The sequence below is a fragment of the Balaenoptera ricei genome, chromosome 19, assembly GCF_028023285.1.
Source record: "Balaenoptera ricei isolate mBalRic1 chromosome 19, mBalRic1.hap2, whole genome shotgun sequence".
In the NCBI taxonomy this organism is placed as follows: domain Eukaryota; kingdom Metazoa; phylum Chordata; class Mammalia; order Artiodactyla; family Balaenopteridae; genus Balaenoptera; species Balaenoptera ricei.
The window spans coordinates 251,464-273,771 of record NC_082657.1 but is presented as its reverse complement, the minus strand read 5'-3'; the positions used below and the strand labels follow the sequence as shown (position 1 = coordinate 273,771).

The following is a 22,308-nucleotide window of genomic DNA, read 5'->3' as shown; positions in this document are numbered from 1 at the left end:
AGTTTTGTATCTTCTCAGAACAAAGAGCGTCAGACAAGTCAAGGATACCTTCCTTCAAGGTTTCAAAAAACATAAACAAAACCAATCAGATCAACAGTGAGTCAGGGGGCTTCCCTGGTGGCACAGTGGTTAAGAATCCGCCCGCCAATGCAGGGGACACGGGTTTGAGCCCTGGTCCGGGAAGATCGCACATGCTGTGGAGCAACTAAGCCCATGAGCCACAACTACTGAGCCCGTATGCCTAGAGCCCATGCTCCACAACAAGAGAAGTCACCGCAATGAGAAGGCTGCGCTCCGCAACGAAGAGTAGCTCCCGCTCGCCGCAACTAGAGAAAGCCCGGGTGCAGCAACGAAGACCCAACGCAGCCAAAAATAAATAAATAAAACATAGATTTAAACAAACAAACAAAAAACAGTGAGTCAGCATGGCCTTGGCACTTGGGAAGGGAGCCTTATTGAAGGAGGACCGGCATTGCTGTCCCAGGAAGGAAGGCATTTAATCTTTATTTTTAACATGGACATTCTTTACTTCTGGTCAGTGCACCCTTTTCTTTGATGATTAAAGCAGATGTACAATATGTGTGTGATAGGCTGCAAACAGGCTTAAGTTTTAGTTAGCAAAAAAGTAAAGTTAAACCGTGTGCAAGCCAGAATGACTTCCCCGTACCTCAATACATGAAAATTTCTTCCATTAATACTTATACACGTATATGTGTGAGGAGGAAGAGGAAAAAAAGTACCTACGTTGCATATCTAAAAGGACACAGGAAACTGTGCCTGTCACTGTATGTCCAGTCCTCCAGCCTCCCCCCCCACCCCCGGGGAAGACGGACTGACACGTCCCCACGCTCTTTCTTTGGCGGTGCACTTGGACTTCATTTCCCAGAAGGCCCTTCACCCTATGCCGGCTGTTTCCAGGCACGGAGCGCGCGGGGGCCGCTGGGAGATGAAGTCCCCAACCACCGGCGCTGGGCGGAAGCGGCCTTAGTGAGCCTGCACAGGGCGGCATGCGCGAGAGTGGGGGCGCCCTCCCACTCTGTGGTGAGTCCGCGGTCCCAGCGGGTTGGCGGTGCGAGTGTGAGGAAGGGGGAGGCCCGTGTGTGCAGGCGGTGGGGCCCAAGGGGCGTGGACCGGGGCGGCCGGGCTGTGGGGGAGGGGAGAGAAGAGGCGGTGATGCGCGTGCCAGGCGGTGGGGGTGGGGGAGCGACCTGTGCTGGCAGTTGAGACCTCAGGTATGCAGCCGAGCGCGACCCCGCATGTGTGACACCGCCTATGTACGCAGGTGTGACCTCAGGTGTGTGCCTATATGCCCTGAACCCGTAGCCACCACTCCCCCGTTCACCTCCTCCCCAGCCCCTGGCAACCATTAATCTACCTTCTGTCTCTGTTCTGGACATTTCATATAAATGGGGTCCTACAATATGTGCTTTTGTGTGTGTGCTTTTCTCACTGAAAGTAATGTTTTCCAAGTCCGTTCATGTTGTGCTGTGTATCAGTACTTACTTAATTTTTGTAGTTGAATAATATTCCATCGTATGGAAAAATAGACCAGTTTGTTTACTCAAGCGTCGCTGCTGTGAACATTCACACACAGGTTTGTGTGCGGACATATGTTCTCAATTCGGGGGACTGAGGCAGTTGGTCTGTCCCAGGGGAGCCCATGTGTCTGGCTGTGGCCACACCCACTTCCTGCTGCCTGTGCCCAGCCAGCAGTACTTCATTTACCAGAATCCCAGCCCTGGGCCCCAAGGTTCAAGCCAGAAGCTTGGAGCCCTGCTGCTGTGTGAGAAGTAGACTCTGGGGACAGGAATCCATCCCTGCCAGTGTCACCTACAACCTGGCTCCTCAGCCTGAGACCAAGACCACTGTCCTGTATCTGCTGAGGCCAAGCAGCCCAGAGACGGAGCAGAGTGGCAGGTGATGGAGCCCGAGGCACCAGGTGAGGCAGACGGCAGGGTGGTGGTCACAGGGCTGGACATTTTTCAGAAACCAGATCTCCCTCGAAATATGTCCTGCTCCTTGCCTTCCTCTGCCTGGTCCAGACCACCCCCCCCCTCACAGGTCTCTGCCACCCTTTGCCCCTTCCATCTCTCTCCACATAAGACTGGAGGGGTCTTTAACCCTGAATGGTGAGGCCACCCCTCCCCTTAAACCCTCTGTCACTGCCCAAGTCATCAGAGCAGGGTCAGCAAACTCTCCCTGTAAAGCACCAGATAGCAAGTATTTTGAGCTTTGCAGTCCAAGAGGCAAAATCATGGAGGTCATATAGGTTCTTATCTAACAAGAGAGAAAACACACATCCACACTGTTTTCTTTTTTCGTGACGAAATCCACGACTTTGTTGATGGACACTGAAATCTGACTTTCATGTAACATTTGTCTTCTTTTCACCTTTCCCCCCCAGCTGCTTAAAAATGTAAAAACTATTCTTAGCTCATAGACCGTACAAAAACAGGCAACGGGGCTGTGTTTGCTGACCCCTGATTTGAAACGAATTCACACTTCTTTCCATGCCTTCCAGGCCCTGCATGACCTGACTTCTACCTGTTTTCCAGGCCTTCCCTATGGCTCTCCCTTTGCCCATCATTCTCCTCCTCCACCCCACCGGCCACTCGATAGGGTATAAGCTTAGCCATTCAGAGGCCTTCCCTGGCCACCCAAACCCACATTACGCTTTTATCTCTTACCACGTTTGAACACTTTACACTTGTTCCCATTCATCACAGACTGTAAATTTCATGATGTGGTGCCCAATCCGTGGAGTACTTGTTAAATGAATGAATGAACAAACAGCCTCCCACAAAAGGTACTATTACCCCATTTTACAGATAGAAAACTGAGGCCCCAGGGGAACTGAGCAGCCCAAGGTCACCCATCAGGGAGTGGTGAAGGTGGGTTTGATCCTAGATCTGACAGACTCCACTTACCCACCTCTCTCGCTGTCCCCAGCTTAGCAATGACACCGGGAGGAAGGAAGGGCGCACTGGGCCCCAGGGATCTGCTCACCACTCTCACCCCTGTGGGGAGGGGCAGAAGGCCTCAGTCAGCCGTTCCCTCCTGGGAGTCTCTGTCAGGACCTGAATTCAAGACAGCTGGGACTACGATTTTCAGCCCTCTTGAGTACTCGCCCACCTGGTAGCTCCGCTTCGTCCCCAACCGTCCCGGTAACAAGGGATCCTGAAATGTGCCTTCTGCCGCTGCCACCCGTGAGCCTGAGAGAGCTTGGAGCCGAGACTTCAGACTGTTACACAGCACATCATTCACTTTGTACGAAGTTCAGGAATAGGCACAACTCATGCGCTGTCAGAAATCCCAGCAGTAACCACCTCCTGGCTGGGGAGGCATTGCCTGGAGGGGAGCCAGGAGGGGCCTGTCCATGGTGCTGAAACGCCCCAGGGCTGAACTTTCCAACTGGTATCTTTGAGCCACGTTGTACGTATTGAAATCTGAATTAAGTAAATAAACTTAAAAATCACAAATCTAGTTTCTCAGTCACACCACCTGCGTTCCTACTGCTCAGGAGCCACATGGGGCTGACGGCTGCCAAATTCCATCCTCACAGAAAGTTCTAGAGCTTGATCTGGACGGTGGTTACACAGGTGTGTGCATTGCTCAGCACTCATTGAGCTGAGCCCTGACATCTCTCTTTTTAAAAATTACTGTTTTGAAGGCACAGACTCAAGTCTGACTGCCTTGTTTCAAATCCCCACCTACCCATTATTTGCTTCACAACCTTAGATTTAACCCCTCTGTGCCCCCGTTTTCCCCCACCTGTATAACAGAGGGTAGTGACAGTACCTGATTGTCCCCACATTAGGGAACTGGGCCAGTGTGGCACAGAGAGCCTTTGAGAAGCTCACAGGCTGGGGGTGGCATGGGGCTGCAGCTCAGGGACTCAGCCTAGGCTCAGGGACAGGTGAGGCCCAGCCCCCAAGCATCAAATCAGAGGGCTGCTTTCTATGGAGCCCTGAGCCCCATGACCCCTTGCCCAGCCTAGGAGCCAGGCGGGGATGCAGGGTGTAAAAGCGGTGTGGCCTTGGGCAGCAAAGGCCCTGTGAGCTGTTCCTGTGTTGTGTTTCATTTCACAAAGACTTTTCACAGCGTAATGCTGTCCATCCTCCCGGAGACTGTCCCTGCTGTACCTGAGAGGAAACAGGCCCAGAGGTTCAGGACTTCCTGGTCCAAGTGTGCATCTTCCCCGGGTCACCCTGGATCCATGGTGGCTGTGCAGACCCCTGCACCAGAGCCGAGGTGGTGTGCCACATCCCCAGACTAATTCCAGGGGCACAGATCACCCCATCTGTCCATGTGAACTCAGGCGTCTTCCCCTCTTGATGCCTCAGTTTCCTTCCTGTCAAATGGGTCAGGTAGTGTTGCCTCACTCGTAGGGGCAGAGTGACGATCAAGCAAGCTGATGGAAGGTTCCCACAGCGCGCCTGGCACAAAGCAAACGTTGGGGGCTGTGGTTCCGTGAGCCCTGGAGGGCGAACAGGAGGGAGCAGGCCGAGGGCAGGCAGCACAGGAGCAAACGCCTGTGGGAGGGTCTGGACTGGGAGGGCCAGGGTCCCTGGGAAAGGGGCCACTGGCTGGCAGGGCTTCTGGGTGACAGGACTTTGAGGCTGCGGTCCCTGGGGTCTGAGGGCAGATCTGGCCTCCCTCAAGCCCCTGCCCTGCCCTCCCCCAGCTCCTCCCTCTCAGGGGAGGATCGAGGACCATAAGCCTGAGGCCCAGGACTCCACACTCCTGGCAGATGCCGTCCACGTGAGTCTCCAAAATGCCAGTGTCCTCAGCAGGCACACCCGTTTCTGTTCCTGCTTCTGTGCCACTTCACCTCCGAGCTGAACTGGAGCTGCAGCCCCCAGGGAGCGTGGGTCCTGGGGCAGGGCCAGCCTCCTCCTCTCCCTCCATCAGCCAGTGCATGCCTCCAGACGGTGAGCCCTTAGGGGAATTCAGGATGGAGAAAAACAGGAAGCATTCTGTGGATAACACAGAATGTTATCCATTCCGTGCTTTGGATACTGGCCCTGGATAGTTAAGATACATATCTAAGGAATAATTTCAATGAACCCAGACTCTTGCATCCTCCCATACATAGAGAAGCACTAACGTTATTAACTTGAGGTGTCTGTTCTTTGCGATTAGCAGTGATCTTTTGATGTTCGACTACATGTTTTGTTGTTTGTTTGTTTTTCCAGCAAAAAGACCTTCTCTATATCCTGGCTCCTCCCTTACCTCTTTGAACAATGTTACTGCGAACATTTCTGTACAAGATTTTGTGTGGACCTATGTTTTCATTTCTCCACTAAACTGTTTTCCACAGAGGCTGCATCATTTTACGTTTCCACCAGCAATGTATGAGGGTTCCTCTTTCTCCACATCCTCACCCACACTTGTTACCTGTCTTTCTGATCATAGCCATCCTCTCCGGTGTGAAGTGGCATCACAGTGTGGCTTCGATTTGCATTTCCCTGATGACAAAGGACGTTGAGCATCCATTCATGTGCTTATTGGCCATTTGCATGTTTTCCTTGGGTAAATGTTACTGTCTTTGCCCATTATTATTTTATTTATTTATGTAGCCACACTGTGTGGCTTGCAGAATCTTTGTTTCCCCACCAGCGATGGAACCTGGGCCCCCAGCAGTCCTAACCACTGGCCCACCAGGGAATTCCCTGCCCATTTTTAAACCGGGTTATTTAGGGGCTTTGTTGTTGGGTTATTTGAGTTGTAAGAGTTCTTTATATATCCTGGATGCAAGTTGTGTGTTTGTGTGTCTGTGTGTCTTTGTGTGGGTCTGCATGTCTGTGTGAGCCTAGGTGTGTGGCTGTGTCTGAGCAGGTACAACTCTGCCTCCCACCATGGACATGGAGAAGCAGAGGGCATCATGATCATCCGCGAAGACGGGAGGGTTTATTATCTCCGTGTTACAGAGAAGGAAGTAGAAGGCCAGATAAATGAAGTCATTTGCCCATAAAAGAGTTACGAGGCAGAACTGGGAATTGCAATCAGCTGGGTCCCTCTCCATAGCCTTTGCTTCCTACTGCATCATGCTGTTTCTTATCCAGTGGCTCTCAGCCTTGCCTGCACGTTAGAATCATCTGGAAACTTCTAAAAGTCTGGATGGGGGCTTCCCTGGCAGTCCAGTGGTTAAGACTCCACGCTTCCACTGCAGGGGGCACGGGTTCGATCCCTGATCGGGGAACTAAGATCCTGCATGCCGCATGGTGTGGCCAAAAAAAAAAAAAGTCTGGATGCCCAGGCCAAACCCAGACCAATGAAATTAGGATCTGTAATAGGCAAAATAATGCCTCCCCTGCCCCCCAAGTTGTCCACATCCTAATCCTCAGAACCTGTGAGTATGTTACCTTACATGGCAAAAGGGAATTTGCAGATGGGGAAAGTATCCTGGATTACCAGGTGAGTCCAGCGTAATCACAAGGGTCCTCATAAGTGAAAAAGAGATGCAGGAGGGTCAGTCAGAGAAGGGGATGGAATGACGGCGAGGCAGGTGCACAGAACAAGGAATGAGGGCAGCCTCTAGAAGGTGGAAGAGGCAAGGAAATGGATTTCTCCCTTAGAGCCTCTGGAAGGAACACAAATGCCAACATGGTGATTTTAGCCCAGTGAGACCCATTTTGGGCTTCTGACCTCCAGAAACCTAAGATAATAGATTTTTGTTGTTATGAGCCACTGCACTTGTGGTAATTTGTTACAGTAGTGTGATAGGAAACTAATACAGCCTCTTTAGACACAAACCAGACCAGTTAGCAGAGCCAACTGCACCCACGTGTATAATAGGAAGAAGGACATGACGGTTCATAGAAGTGATGAAATAGGAACCAGGAAAATCCGCGGTTCCCTTCACTGGTGGGAGGCAAGTTAGGCTTGGAGGCGGGGAGGTATCAAGGCAAGTGCCGCAAGACATCAGTGACGTGAAGCTGGGCTTGGTGGAGAGGGCAGGGCTGGAGGGTGGGAAGCAAGAGCTGCCAGAGAGAAAGCCTTTGGTGGTGCAAAAAGGGAGCAGATCATGGGCAGAGTTGACAATCTGGATGAATGGACTAGGCTCAGTAATTGCCTGGTGTGCAAACGGGGCTCAGTGCAGATGTGGTTTATTGTTGTGATTATTGGGGGTGGGCATCATGGGGCTGTGCCTTTGACAACAGAAGTGGGACAGCAGAAGGCAGAAGACCACAAAGAAGGCCAAGAAGACCCGAAGAAATGAAGGCCACCAGTGCCACCCACAGGCCAAAGCCCAGCACTTGATGGGCGAGATGGGTCTTTGTCGGGGAAAGTGAAGTATTCCTTGGATTAGGGTGCCCATGGTGTGCCTACCAGTGGTCAGGAAATGCAAAGGGACCATTTACATAAAATATCCAGAACAGACAAATCCCCAGAGCCAGGAGGCAGATTGGTGGTGTCAGGGGCTGGGGGCAGGGGGAATAGGGAGTGACTGCTAATGGGCATGGGGTTTCTTCTGGGGGTGATAAAAGTGTTCTGGAACTAGATAGTGGTGATGGTTGCACAGCCTTGTAAAGATACTAAAAACCACTGAAAACCACTTTAGAAGGGTGAACTGAAGGTATGTGAATTACAGCTCCAAAAAAATGGTAAAAATTTTTAAAGGGGAAAGAAAATGGAAAGAGGACCAGGTAAAGAGGCACTGTGACCACATGGTTGCAGTGGGCCACACACATTACATACATGATACACACCTTCCCCCAGCATCCACACCCCTCACACCCCCTCAACACCTCACTTCCTCACACACCCCTCACACCTCTCACTTCACACCCCCCTCACCTCCTCACATGCCCCTCACCTCCTCACACACACCCTCACCTCCTCACACACCTCTCACCTCCTCACACCCCCCTCACCTCTCACCTGCTCACACAGCTCTCACCTCCTCACACCTCCTCACCTCCTCACACCCCCCTCACAGCTCTCACTTCCTCACACACCCCCCTCACCTCCTCACACCCCCCTCACAGCTCTCACTTCCTCACACACCCCCCTCACCTCCTCACACCCCCTCACACCTCCTCACACACCTCTCACCTCCTCACATACCTCTCACCTCCTCACACACCTCTCACCTCCTCACACACCCCTCACACCTCTCACCTCCTCACACACCTCTCACCTCCTCACACACCCCTCACACCTCTCACCTCCTCACACACCTCTCACCTCACACACCTCTCACCTCCTCACACACCCCTCACACCTCTCACCTCCTCACATACCTCTCACCTCCTCACACACCTCTCACCTCCTCACACACCTCTCACCTCCTCACACACCCCTCACACCTCTCACCTCCTCACACACCTCTCACCTCCTCACATACCCCTCACACCTCTCACCTCCTCACACACCTCTCACCTCCTCACATACTTCTCACCTCCTCACATACCTCTCACCTCCTCACACACCTCTCACCTCCTCACACACCCCTCACACCTCTCACCTCCTCACACACCTATCATCTCCTCACACACCCTCCACCTCATCACACACTCCTCACACCCCCCTCACCTCCTCACACACCCCCCCTCACCTCCTCACACACCCCTCATACCTCTCACTTCACACCCCCCTCACCTCCTCACACACACCCCTCACCTCCTCACACCCCCCTCACCTCCTCACACACCCCTCACAGCTCTCACCCGCTCACACAGCTCTCACCTCCTCACACCCCCCTCACCTCCTCACACACCCCTTACACCTCTCACCCCCCACGCACCATGCACGGTTCCGCCTCCCGCACACCCTCCGGCCGGATCATCCACACACCGCCACCACTGCCCCACAAAGTCACGGCCGCTGTCCCCACGGCCCACGCACCCTGCCGGACTATAACTCCCGGCGTGCCCCCCAGGCTGCTGGGGTGGCCGACGCGGCGCCTTCTGGGAATTGTAGTCCAGGCGGGCGGGCAGTCGCACGAGCCGGGGCGCCTGAACGCGGCGCGTTCTGGGAGCTGTGGTCCCGGCTGGCGCGCGGACTCCTCACTCCAGCGCCGCCGCGTCGCCTCCCGGAAGCGTCCGCCCGCGCGCCAGCGGGTGAGGTGGGTCTGGGTGGGGGGTGGGGGGTGGGGTCCCCCCGGGTGGGGTCCCCCCCGGGTGGAGTCCTGGTGGGGTCCCCCCCGTGGGGTCCCCCCCCGGATTGCCGGAGAGAAACTGCGGGAAAGCCCGAAGCGGCGAACGCCTGCGGTGGTCTAAGCGAGATGTGTGGGACCGACACGCGCGGATGGGGAGCGAGGGAGGGGCTGACCTCGAGCCGCGCGTGGACCGACAGACGGACAGACCGAGTGTGGAACTCTGTTCCAGTGCGGGACCGGCTGACTGACCAGTTGTGTGTGTGTGTGTGTGTGTGTGTGTGTCTGGTTGTGTTTCTGTGTCTGACTCGTTTTGGTGTGTTTCTGACAAGCTGGGAGCGTGTGGTCGGCTGATAGGATGTCTGACTGACCCGATCAAGTGTGCGACTGACAACGAAGTTGAGATTTTGTCAGAGGGTTGTGTGTTGTTGTGCGTGAGAGGGTGTGTCTGTGACTGACTGTGATTGCAGGCGTAACCGAGAGTCTGTGTATGTGAGTGGCTGAGACAGTGACTGATGATTATGAATGACTGGCGGTGCTGTGAGCTCCTGTGTTTATTGGGCTGACTGTGAGTGACGCTGGGAAAGTTTGGGCGCAGGGGTATATTTTGGGATGTGACTGACAGACTGTGCCCGAGGTAGGGTGTATGCATGTTAACTACGTGATTGTCTGGGATTTGTCAGGGGGACTATATTTGGATGATTTGCGGGGAGTTTACCAAGTATGTGACACAGAATTTGTCTGCGGCTGAAATTATGTGACCTGCAGTCACCCAGCTGGGTTGACGTCCACTCGCACCTTCTGTGGGCTTAAGCCTGGCAGGGCCTGTGGAGTCGTCAGATTGGGCATCTACTGCATGTCTGCTGTGTGCCAGGCCTGCTGTCAGGTCGGGTACGGTAAGGAGCAAGAAATGAAGGAACTGCTCTCCTAAGCTGGTTAAGCAGCTGTGGACAGGGGACCTCGACCTGATGTGAGGTCAGCACGTTGGGGGTGAGCTGAGCATGATTCATGCCCCTGTGTCTCAGAGACTGTCCTCAGGGATTTTCCAGAACAGCAGTTTCTGGGGTACGAAAGGGAGCTTGGAAACTGTCGCTGTACTTATTGTCAGTCCTGCCACCCCTGTTCCCCCTCCTCTGAACAATGATTCCCTGCCTCAGACTCCGCCTCTCCTGGTGCCTCCGTTTTCTCAGCACCTGTTGTCTGTGCACTTGCTATAGGCACTGCGGCTCCAGCATGCCCAGGCTCTCTGGGGAAACAAGGTTAGAGCACAGAGCTGGGGGAGGGTGACCCGGGGCACTCAGAAGGATACGTAGCCTGCTGCCAGGTGGTGGGACAGCTCTTGGAGAAGATGACAGCTCAAGTGGGGCCTGGAGGACTAGGAGGAATTGCTCAGGTGCAGAGAGGGATTTTAGGACGAGAGAGTAACAGGGACAAAGGAATTCAGGAATTGGGATAATGGCAAAGGCAAGGTTGCAAGAGGCCCAAGTGAGCTTTACAGTGGAGTTAGGGGCTAGAGCACAGCTTTGCCAGAAATCACCAGCTGCCACTGAAAGGTTTCAGGATTGAGGTCTTGTTTTATTCGTGTTCACTTCTCCCTGTGCCCAAGGTCATGGCTCCAGTGCCAACAGTTGTTATCTGTTATTTTGAGTATTACATCCTCACAGGTGTAAAGTGATATCTCCTTGTGCTTTTGATTTGTAATTCTCTGGTAGCTGATGATGTCAATCATCTTTTCATGTGCTTGTTGGCCATTTGTATATCTTCTTTGGAGAAGTATCTAGTCAAATCCTTTGCCCATTCTTTAATTTGGGATTGTCTTTTTATTACGGAGTTGTTCTAGATACAGGTCCCTTATCGGATATATGATTTGCAAATATTTTCTCCCATTCTGTGGGTTGCCTTTTCACCTTTTTTTTTTTTTTTTTTTTTGCCTTGTCACACAGCTTGCACGATCTTAGTTCCAACTCCTAACCACTGGGCTGCCAGGGAATTCCTCTTTTCACCATCTTGACGGTGTCCTGCAAATCACAAAGGTTTTTAATTTTGATGAAGTCTAGTTTATCTATTTCCTCTTTTGTCACTTACCTAAGATGGCTTTGCATTATTTTTGAGTGTATGTGGAACACTGACCACAAAACCATACACTGGGTCACAAACCAAGTCTCAAACCAGCAAATATCAAAGGATTAAAATTGACCAAAGCACATTTTCTGAGCACAACAGAGTTAATCTGGAAATCAGTAATAAAAAGACTATCAGAAAACTCTGAATTGTTTGGAAATGAAGCAGCAGAGTTCTAAGTAGCCCATGGTTCAGGAAGAAACCAAAAGAGAAATTAGAAAATATTTTTAACTAAATGATAATGAAGATGCAAAACCAAACTTGTGGGTGTACAGCTAAAGCTATGTTTATAGGGAAATTTATAGCCTGAAATACATGTATTAGAAAAGAAGAAAGGCTGAGTGTCAGTTGTCTAAATATTCATCTCAGAAACTACAAAATAATTAGCAAATAAAGTAAGGGAATGCCCCTGTGGCTCCCAGGGGAGTGGGGTGTGTGTGAGATAGAAGACAGACCCACTCTGTGTGGGAGGAGCGTAGGCCTGAAGCAGACTGGCCATGGGGTCAGGCTACTGGGGTTTGTAGCTCAGCAACCGCCCTTCCTTTCACTATCTGGGAAACTTTGGGCAAATCTTTTTCTCCTGTCTGTTTTTATACCATATAATGAAAGAAAGCTCCCACCTCCTGAGTTTGTTGTGAGTTTTAAACGAGTTACTATATGCAAGCATTTAGAAAGGTGCTCAGCACCAAATGGGCGCTGCCCTGATTATTTTGATCATCTGTGACTCTGTGAGAGTGAGTCACATCTCACAGGCCCCAAGCCCGCATCTGCCCTACTCGGCAGCCACAAGGCAGGGCCCCAAGTTCACAGGATGACCAAGTTCTGATCTTCCTGCAGACCCAGTTCCAAGGCTCCAGCCATCCCATATCTCACTGGAGGTCTGCTGCCCGATGGCCATCCCCAGGAGCCTTGTGAGCCCGGTGCCCTAGGAACAGGATGACTTTCTGCGAGTGAAGGTCGAGGATGAGGAGGCCAGCTTCTCTCAGGCCCAGGAGTCTAACTTTGGCCACCCCTCCCACCCTGAGGCTGCCCATCTGCGCTTCCGACACTTCTGCTTTGAGGAGGCATCCAACCCACGTGAGGCCCTGGCCCGGCTCCGGGAGCCCTGCCGCCAGTGGCTGCGGCCCAAGGTGCGCTCCAAGGAGCAGGTGCTGGAGCTGCTGGTGCTGGAGAAGCTCCTGGGCGCGCTGCCCCCCGAGATCCAGGCCCGCGTGCGGGCTCGGTGCCCCGAGAGTGGTGAGGAGGCTGTGGCGCTCGTGGAGGACCTGACCCAGGCACTGGACGAGAGAGGTGAGGGGGTGACAGGCAGGTGCCCACGGCACACAGGGCAAAGCCTGGACGGAATGTTGGGGGTGCAGGTTTGCACTTGGGGGCACTCACCCAAACCCTCACACGCTGCGGTAAGCAGGTCTGTTTTGACGGCCATTGACCAAAAGCCCAGCTCAAACTGACAGAAGCCAAGGAGGGAGGCTTCATGGCTGTGTATCAGGAGCTCAGGTGACGGCATCAGGATTCTCTCGTTCTCCTTTCTTTCTCAGTTGCGTTTTCCTACGTTAGGTTCATCTTTAAGTAGCTTCTGTCCGCAAGGGAGACACAGTTGGCCCAGCAATCTCATGCTTGCGTCTTATCAATGTAGAAACCTCATGGGGAGAAGAGCGAAAGATCCCCGAGCTGAGCTTCACTGAGCTGAGCTTCACTGAGCTGGTCGGGGTCTTGTGCTTGTCTTTGACTGACCAAAGCCCCAGGGCCTGATGTGAGCAAGGGAAGTTCCCCAAAGGAAAACCAGGCTGCTGCTGCCAGATAAGGGGGCTGGATGCCTGGGGCTGGGGAGGGGGCAGAAACGCCCTGTGTCCCGATGCACCCCCTTGGAGCCCTCCCTATGCTGACCTCCAGCATCTGGGTGAGACAGACCTGCCCCAGGCCAGAGTGGGCACCATTGCTTAGAGACCCACTCAGATGTCGCAGCCCAGGGAGATCCGATGGGACACCAGGAGGACCCAGCCCCACCTGATGGGAGCGTTTGGTGGGGTGGGTGTGCCAGCAACCAGGGCGGAGGTCGTGGGCGGGGAGACCATGGAGTTTGGGCTCAGAAGAATCATCGAGGCTTGGTACGTCCAACCACTGCTCTGCCGCCTCCTGGCTGTGTGTTTCTTTCGTGCCTCAGTTTCCCTGTCAGTAAAATGGGGATTGTAGTCCTAATACTTACCTCAGTGTCATCGAGAGGTGTGAACAAGGCAGTCTCTGCGGCCTGTGAAACGGTGCCTGCATGAATCAGACAGGTGGTAACTGGAGCTGTTCGGAAAATTTGTTCTGCTCCCTGAGAAACGAACCTTTCTGAAAGAGCTTGTCAGATGCGCTCCCTTGGCCCCATCAGCCATGCCGAGACATGGGCATCACAAGGACGGGGGAGGAGGGAGGGCGCGGCCCCATCCTTCTGTAGGGTCAAGAGAGTCTTCAGGGAAAATGCAAAACGGCACTGAAACAGCAAGAAAGAACCACACTCCAGGCAGAGGGAATGGTGAGAGGCAAAGGTCCCTGGGGTATGATATGCACTGGTGCATTCTGGGAAGAGCAGGTGGTGCCGTGTTTCTGGAATAGAGGAAAAAAGGGTGGTCGGGACCCAGCATGTGGCTAGGGGGGTTGAGGGACTTAGGGAACACCTGTGGGTCTAGAGGAGGAGGAGAGTCTAGAGCTGAAATCCCGACTTGGCCACTAGCTAACTGTGTGATCTTGTACAAGTTACTCAACCTCTCTGAATTAATCACGTGGTCTTGTACCAATTACTCAAGACCTCCCCTCAGCTGGGCCTCAAGTTTCCTTGCCTGAAACACAGTTGTCAAAGTGCCCCTTTCTGAGAGCAGAATGAAGCTGAAACGAGGCAATGGGAGTTACCCATTGCACTTGGAGCCGAGCACAGAACAAGAGCCTAACAGTGGCCAGCAGCCCTGGGAGGCAAGCAGAATAGCATCCCCCTCTTGCAGATGAGGAAACTGCGGCCCAAACGAGGGCAAGACTACCCAACCCTTGGAGCTGGCGAGCGGCAGAGCTGGGGCCCCATTGTGGACTTAACCAGCAGTTATTCCGGCCACCCCCCAACCACTTCCTGGAATCTGTCCAGTAAACGATGTCCAGTCAGGCGTCCTAAGGTGCCCTGTGTACCCGTCCAGGGCAGGTCCGTTCAAGAATGCTTCTACCTCGTACACAAGCCAATCTCCAGCTGCCACTCAGCCATGCTCTGCCTTCACAGCGCATTATAAAGAGCAGGCCTCAGGCTTCCCGGGGGCTCAGGGAGGCCAGGTAGAGGCATCACCCACCCACCCACAGCAGCAGGTGTCTACCTGGGGTTCAGGGTAGAGTCTACTGCATCCTGGATTGATTCCCTCATTCAGCCGGTATTTACTGAGCATCTGCAGATGCGTCCAGATCCAGGTGGCAGGGACAGAGCTCAAGCCTGCCCAAGGGAGCAGGTGCATAGGCGCCTGGCGTGCTTGCTCTCTCACTCTCTCCCTCACTCTCTCTTTCAGATCCATTCAACCTCAGGGTTTTCCTCCTGACACTTGTGACAAAATCAGGAGCCTTAAAGAATGGAGAGTTTGCGGTGGGTGGTTTGAGGGGTGGATGGAAACATGTGATGCAGGGTTTTGTTTTTTTTTAATTGAAGTATAGTTGATTTACAATGTTGTGTTAATTTCTGCTGTACAGCAAAGCGATTCAGTTATACACATGTATACATTCTTTTTTATATATATATAAATTTATTTATTTGTTTATTTATTTATTTTTGGCTGCATTGGGTCTTCGTTGCTACGTGCGGGCTTTCTCTAGTTGTGGAGAGCAGGGGCTACTCTTCGTTGCAGTGCGCGTGCTTCTCATTGTGGTGGCTTCTCTTGTTGCGGAGCACAGGCTCTAGGCTCACGGGCTTCAGTAGTTGTGGCACGTGGGCTCAGTAGTTGTGGCTCGCGGGCTCTAAAGCGCAGGCTCAGTAGTTGTGGCACACGGGCTTAGTTGCTCCGCAGCATGTGGGATCTTCCTGGACCAGGGCTCAAACCCATTCCCCTGCATTGGCAGACGGATTCTTAACCACTGTGCCACCAGGAAAGTCCCATACATTCTTTTTAAAATTCTTTTCCATTATGGTTTATCCCAGGATATTGAATATAGTTCCCTGTGTTATGCAGTAGGACCTTGTTGTTTATCCATTCTATATATAATAGTTTGCATCTGCTAATGCCAAACTCCCAGTGATATCATATGGTATTTGTCGTTCTCTTTCTGACTTACTTCACTTAGTATGATAATCTCTAGGTGCATCCGTGTTGCTGCAAATGGCATTATTTCGTTCTTTTTTATGGCTGAGTAATATTCCATTGTATATATGTATCACATCTTCTTTATCCATTCATCTGTTAATGGACATTTAGGTTGCTTCCATGTCTTGTCTATTATGAATAGTGCTGCTATGAACATAGGGGTGCATGTATCTTTTTGAATTATAGTTTTGTCTGGATATATGCCCAGGAGTGGGATTACAGGATCATATGGCAACACTATTTTTAGTTTTTTGAAGAACCTCCACACTGTTTTCCACAGCGGCTGCACCAATTTACATTCCCACCAACAGTATAGGAGGGTTCCCTTTTCTCCACACCCTCTCCAGCATTTCTTAGTTGTAGACTTTTTGATGATGGCCATTCTGACTGGTGTGAGGTGATACCTCATTGTAATTTGGATTTACACTTCTCTAATAATTAGAGATGACGAGCGTCTTTTCATGTGCCTATTGGCCATCTGTGTGTGTGACGCCGGTTTTGATGGTGTGGGAGGACAGCACTGTGCCCTTTTGTCATCCAAGACACCAAATGAGAAACTTTCCTTTGGAAATGGGCCAAATATCAGGAGTGGCCCACATCTCCCCTTTCAGAGTGAGGCCAGGGCCCAGCAGAGAGGGGAGGCCTGGTATGGAAAAAGTGGTGACACTGTGGTTCGGATTGTTGCAGGCTGGGTGCTGGGATCTGAGCTCTCAGAGGCGAGCTGTAAGCAGAGCAATTCGGACGAGTCAGAGCCGTCAGACAGGGCCACTGAAACCCTGGTAGGAGGGCTTTCCCCAGGACCCACCTTTGGTGATGCCCGCGAACCTGAGGGCAGCTCAGAGAGGCAGGCCGGACTCTCAGGGAAGATGTGGACAGAGTCTGTCACCCAAGAGATGGATTTCAGGAAAACTTCAGGGCCTCACAGGGGCGCCCTCACAGACCAGCCTGGCTGTGAAGCTGGTGCTTTGGGGGACAGTCCCAACGTGTGGCCAGACTTCACCTCCCAAGAGAAGACTCCTTCCAGAGAGAAAGTGGATCCACTGGATGGTTATGGCACAGAGCCTCCAGGCACATACTTGGGGAGGAAGCCCTCCAAGTGTGGTGAGTATTGGAAGACGTTCCGGAGCCCCTTGGCCCTGGAGGCCCACCAGAAGAGCCGTGCTCAGAAGATGCCCCACACCTGCAGTGAGTGTGGGAAAGCCTTCAGCCGGAGTGCACACCTGGCCCAGCACCAGGTGGTCCACACGGGGGCCAAGCCCCACGAATGCAAGGAGTGCGGCAAGACCTTCAGCCGGCACACCCACCTGCCCCAGCACCAGAGGATCCACACCGGGGAGAAGCCCTACGCGTGTGAAGAGTGCGGCAAGACCTTCAGCCGCAGCACCCGCCTCAGCCAGCACCGGTGTGTGCACACGGGCGAGCGGCCCTACGCATGCGAGGAGTGTGGCAAGGCCTTCCGCCAGAGCACCCACCTGCCCCAGCACCAGCGTGTGCACACGGGTGAGCGGCCCTACGCATGCGAGGAGTGCAGCAAGGCCTTCAGCCAGAGCACCCACCTGACCCAGCACCTGCGCATCCGCGCAGGGGAGAAGCCCTACAGGTGCGACGCCTGCGGCCGAGCCTTCAGCGACTGCTCGGCTCTGATCCGGCACCTGAGGATCCACTCCGGAGAGAAGCCCTATCAGTGTCAGGTTTGTCCAAAGGCCTTTGCACAGAGCTCGTCCCTCATCGAGCACTAGAGGGTCCACTCGGGGGAGAAGCCCTACAAGTGCAGCGACTGTGGGAAGGCCTTCGGCCGCGTCTCAGCCCTCAGGGTTCACCTGCAGATCCACATCACCGTCCTGCAGTAGCCGAGGAAGCCTCCCCACAGCGGCTCAGCATCGAAGAGAAACCTGAGTTCTGAAAGAGCTGGGAGGGACGGGGCGGGTGACTGATGAATCCCCCCCAAAGGACCGGGTGCTAAAGGGCAAACTCTGGGGCTGTCCGGGAGCAACTCTTCATTCTGGGACCCAGATGGCGGCCCCTGATGAACATAAAGCTATTCAGGTCAGCTGGCGAAGCTTCCAGAAGGCTCCTGCTGCCCTCCATACCCCACTCAAGCCCATCTCAGAGAGAGGACAGCTGAGCTGAGGATGTGGATTGGTCCTCGGAGCCAAGGCAGTCAGGGTCAAGTTGCTCTCAGGACAGTGGTCCCTGGATGCTTGGGGCGGGGAGGCTCCAGCTTCACATTCCCACATGGCGTCTCTTCTTGCCCGTTCCTCTGCCGCGTAGCCCAGGAGGGACACCTGCCCGTGCCCACTTCTGTGCCTTCGCACGTGCTGTTTCCCTCCACCTGTTCACGTTGACTCCAAGGCCAGCTTGTGAGGCTGCCTTTTCCAGACCCTCAGCCTCTATCGCATTTTCCGTGTCCTGAGGGTACGGCTGGCCACTTGCCAGGCATCCGTTTCTACCCGCCTCTCCTTCCACATCCCACCATCAGTCAGCCCTGTTGCTCTTGCTTACAGCCACCTCTGCTCCATCTTCTCCACCACTGTTTCCTTATGCGAGCCCACATCACCTGTCACCTGGATTCCAGCAGGGGTCTCCTTCCTGACCCCTCCCTGCTTTCATCACACACACATGCACACACCACACACGTCACAGACCACACGTCTACACGCACCACACACATAATACACGCACCACACACATAATACACCACACCACACATAATACACCACACACATAATACACCACACACATAATACACACACCACACATAATACACACACCACACACATAATACACACACCACACATAATACACACACCACACACACCACACACATGCACCCCCCCACACCACGTACATACACACACCACACACATACACCACACATGATACACACACCACACACATAATACACACACCACACACATAATACACCACACATTATACACCACACACATACCACACACCACACACATGCACACACCACGTACATACACACACCACACACATACACCACACATAATACACACACCACACACATCACAGACCACACGTCTACATGCACCACACACATAATACACACACCACACATAATACACACCGCACACACACACCACACACATGCACCCACACACACACACGTACATACACCACATACATACACATACCACACACATACACACACTACACACATACCACACACCACACACATACACCCCACACACACACACCACGTACATACACACACCACACACATAATACACCACACATAATACACACACCACACACATAATACACCACACATAATACACACACCACACACATAATACACCACACATATACCACACACCACACACATGCACACACCACACACAAACACACACCACACACATACACCCCACACACACACCACATACATACACACACCACACACATACACACACCACACATAACACACACACCACACACCACACACATCACAGACCACACGTCTACACGCACCGCACACATAATACACCACACACATAATACACACACCACACACACACACCACACATAATACACCACACACATACCACACACCACACACATGCACACACCACGTACATACACACACCACACACATACACACACCACACACATACACACACCACACACATACCACACACCACACACATACAGCCCCCACACACACCACGTACATACACACACAACACATGTACACACACCACACATAATACACACATAATACACCATACATATACCACACACCACACACATGCACACACCACGTACATACACACAAAACACACATACACACACCACACATAACACACACACCACACACCACACACATCACAGACCATACATCTACACACACCACACACATAATACACACACCACACATAATACACACATCACACACATACACACACCACACACATGCACCCCCTCACACACACCACGTACATACACACACCACACACATACACCACACATAATACACACACCACACACATGCACCCCCTCACACACACCACGTACATACACACACCACACACATACACCACACATAATACACACACCACACACATGCACCCCCTCACACACACCACGTACATACACACACCACACACATACACCACACATAATACACACACCACACACATACCACACACCACACACATACACCACACACATGCACCCCCACACACACACCACATACATACACACACCACACACATACACACACCACACACATAGTACACACACCACACATAATACACCACACACATACCACACACCACACACATACCACACACCACACACATACACCACACATAATACACACACCACACACATGCACCCCCACACACACCACGTACATACACACACCACACACATACACCACACATAATACACACACCACACACATACCACACACCACACACATACACCACACACATGCACCCCCACACACACACCACATACATACACACACCACACACATACACACACCACACACATAGTACACACACCACACATAATACACCACACACATACCACACACCACACACATACCACACACCACACACATACACCACACACATGCACCCACACACACAGCACGTACATACACACACCACACAATACACACACCACACATAATACACACACCACGCACATACCACACACCACACACATACACCCCACACACACACCACGTACATACACACACCACACACATACCACACACCACACACATACCACACACCACACACATGCACCCACACACACCACGTACATACACCACACACATACACACACCACACACATACACACACCACACATAATACACCACACACACCACGTACATACACACACCATACACATACCACATACCACACACATCCCAGACCACACACACACACACACACCACACACAAACCATCGTTTTCTTTTCCACACCAGCCTCCAGCAGGCTCTTTCCACAGCCTGAATCTGATTGTATCTCTCCATGTGGGAAGCTCTCCACCGCGTCACCTTCTACAGCAAAGCTTCCTGAATGGGTTACAAGCTTGCCAAGATATAAGTTGCTTTGGGTGCCAAGCCGTCTCTCCAGTTACCTTCCTATGTGTATAGGAATACTGTCGTTTTTCTGTGTGTGCAGTGGAGTGAAGACGGTTTCAAAGTACTGCCCTGTGTAATAAACCTCAGATCCGTCACCTGCTGTTCACGGTCATCCGTGACTGGCCCCCAGCCTTTGTCTCCCGTGGCCACACCTCCCACACACCAGCCACACGGAACAACGTGCGGTTCCTGAAGAAGCCACCCTTTTTCCCGCGAACGTGCCTTTGTGCCTGTGCCTGGAACCCGCCTCTCTTCTTCCCTCTAAGATGTTTCCAATATCCCTCCCCAGCCACCTCAAACAGACTCCAACTTGCCCCCTCTGCTTCCAGAGTGCCTCCCCCTTACTCCTCTTAAACCTCCTATCATATTATAGTTCTCCTTACAGAGCTTGGAGACGGTGTTTCCCAAGGACACTGTGAGCTTCCAAGAGCACGGGCCATGTCTTATTCTCAGCATCCACAGCACACAGGGCAACAGGCCCTGACCCATGTCTGCTGAATGCATGACCGATGCCTTCATGGTGGCGGTCACCACGCTCTGCCCTACGTCGTCCTTATAGATGTTTACGTGGCTCTCTCCCCCGTGCCAGCTGTGGGCCCTACAGGGCAAAACAATCCAGTTTCTCCAGGGCCCCAGCACTCAGACCAGCCTGGCACGCAGCAGCCTCAGTAAAATGTTCCTGTATTGAGTGCACCCTTTCCGTGGCCCCAGAGCCCCCCTGGTGCCGTGGGCTCTGGCAGCCAGCATCCTGTCACTGTGCTCTCTGCCTTCTCTCACAATGCTGTACCCCTGCCCCTCTTGCAGGGTCCAGGTCTGTAACTGGATGTCGCAGCCTCTGTTCCTAACTGCCAGGGCGTCGGCCTTCTTTCCTCTGTTTCTCTGATGACCCCATCGCGTGTGAACCATCTGACACCACCCCCCATACTGTTGTGTACTGGTCATCGTCACCGTCTCTCCCTGTGTTTCTCCCTCCATATTGGATTCGTTCCTTCTGTGTCACGAGTAAACAAAGACCGACCGACGTGGGTGGTTCAGAACAGGAAGGCTGAGACCCAGGGAGATGGAGATCTTGTGTCAGCATCTCCGAGAGAGTCCCAGGTACACCTAGACACAGGTCGACTTCCACACAGAGTGCGGCCGAGGCCGAGGGACTGAGAAAGTTGACAGATATGGGGGGAAACTCAGAGGCAAGAGATGCATGTTCCCAGTGCCCCCAGGCCTCCAACAGGCTGCAGGGAGTGGCCCTGAAGTCAGGCTGCTTTGGGGGCGTCGGATAAGTGACCTCCCTGAACCTCAGTGACCTGCTCAGCCTGGAACGAGGGGATGACAAGACGTGCTTTGTGCAGTACCTGATCCAGGGCCTGGCCACTTGCGCTGACCGGTGGCATTTGACTCCGCCTCTCTGCCCCCACCCTCCCAGTCTCTGTCGCTGAGGAACCAAATCTCCTTCCCCTCGGCGCTCTGAGCATCTCTGACACCCACTCTGCCATGAGAAGTGTGTCTGCCCATGTTTGTCTAAAGGGGAAGGAGGTCAGGGGAAGAAAGGAATCTTTATTAATGGCCTGCTTGTGTTGGTCAGTCTGCCAAATAATTTATATACAGCATCTCATTTAATCCTCACACAACACTCTGAGGGCAGGACAAGCATCCCCATTT

The 22,308-nt window shown here is 52.8% G+C and overlaps 1 protein-coding gene and 1 long non-coding RNA gene across 2 annotated transcripts; both read left to right on the top strand.

The window, feature by feature from the left end:
* The first annotated feature begins 1,006 nt into the window (after positions 1–1,006).
* Positions 1,007–20,747, top strand: ZSCAN22 (zinc finger and SCAN domain containing 22). Its single transcript, XM_059903851.1, is given in 3 exon segments — positions 1,007–1,041; positions 12,059–12,511; positions 16,219–20,747. Coding segments are annotated over 3 exon segments (1,650 nt in total). The 5' UTR covers position 1,007; the 3' UTR covers positions 17,382–20,747.
* LOC132353025 (uncharacterized) lies at positions 1,204–3,479 on the top strand. Its single transcript, XR_009498932.1, has 2 exons — positions 1,204–1,939; positions 2,950–3,479. It is a non-coding gene; the product is annotated as an uncharacterized LOC132353025 (long non-coding RNA).
* Positions 20,748–22,308: the final 1,561 nt, after the last annotated feature.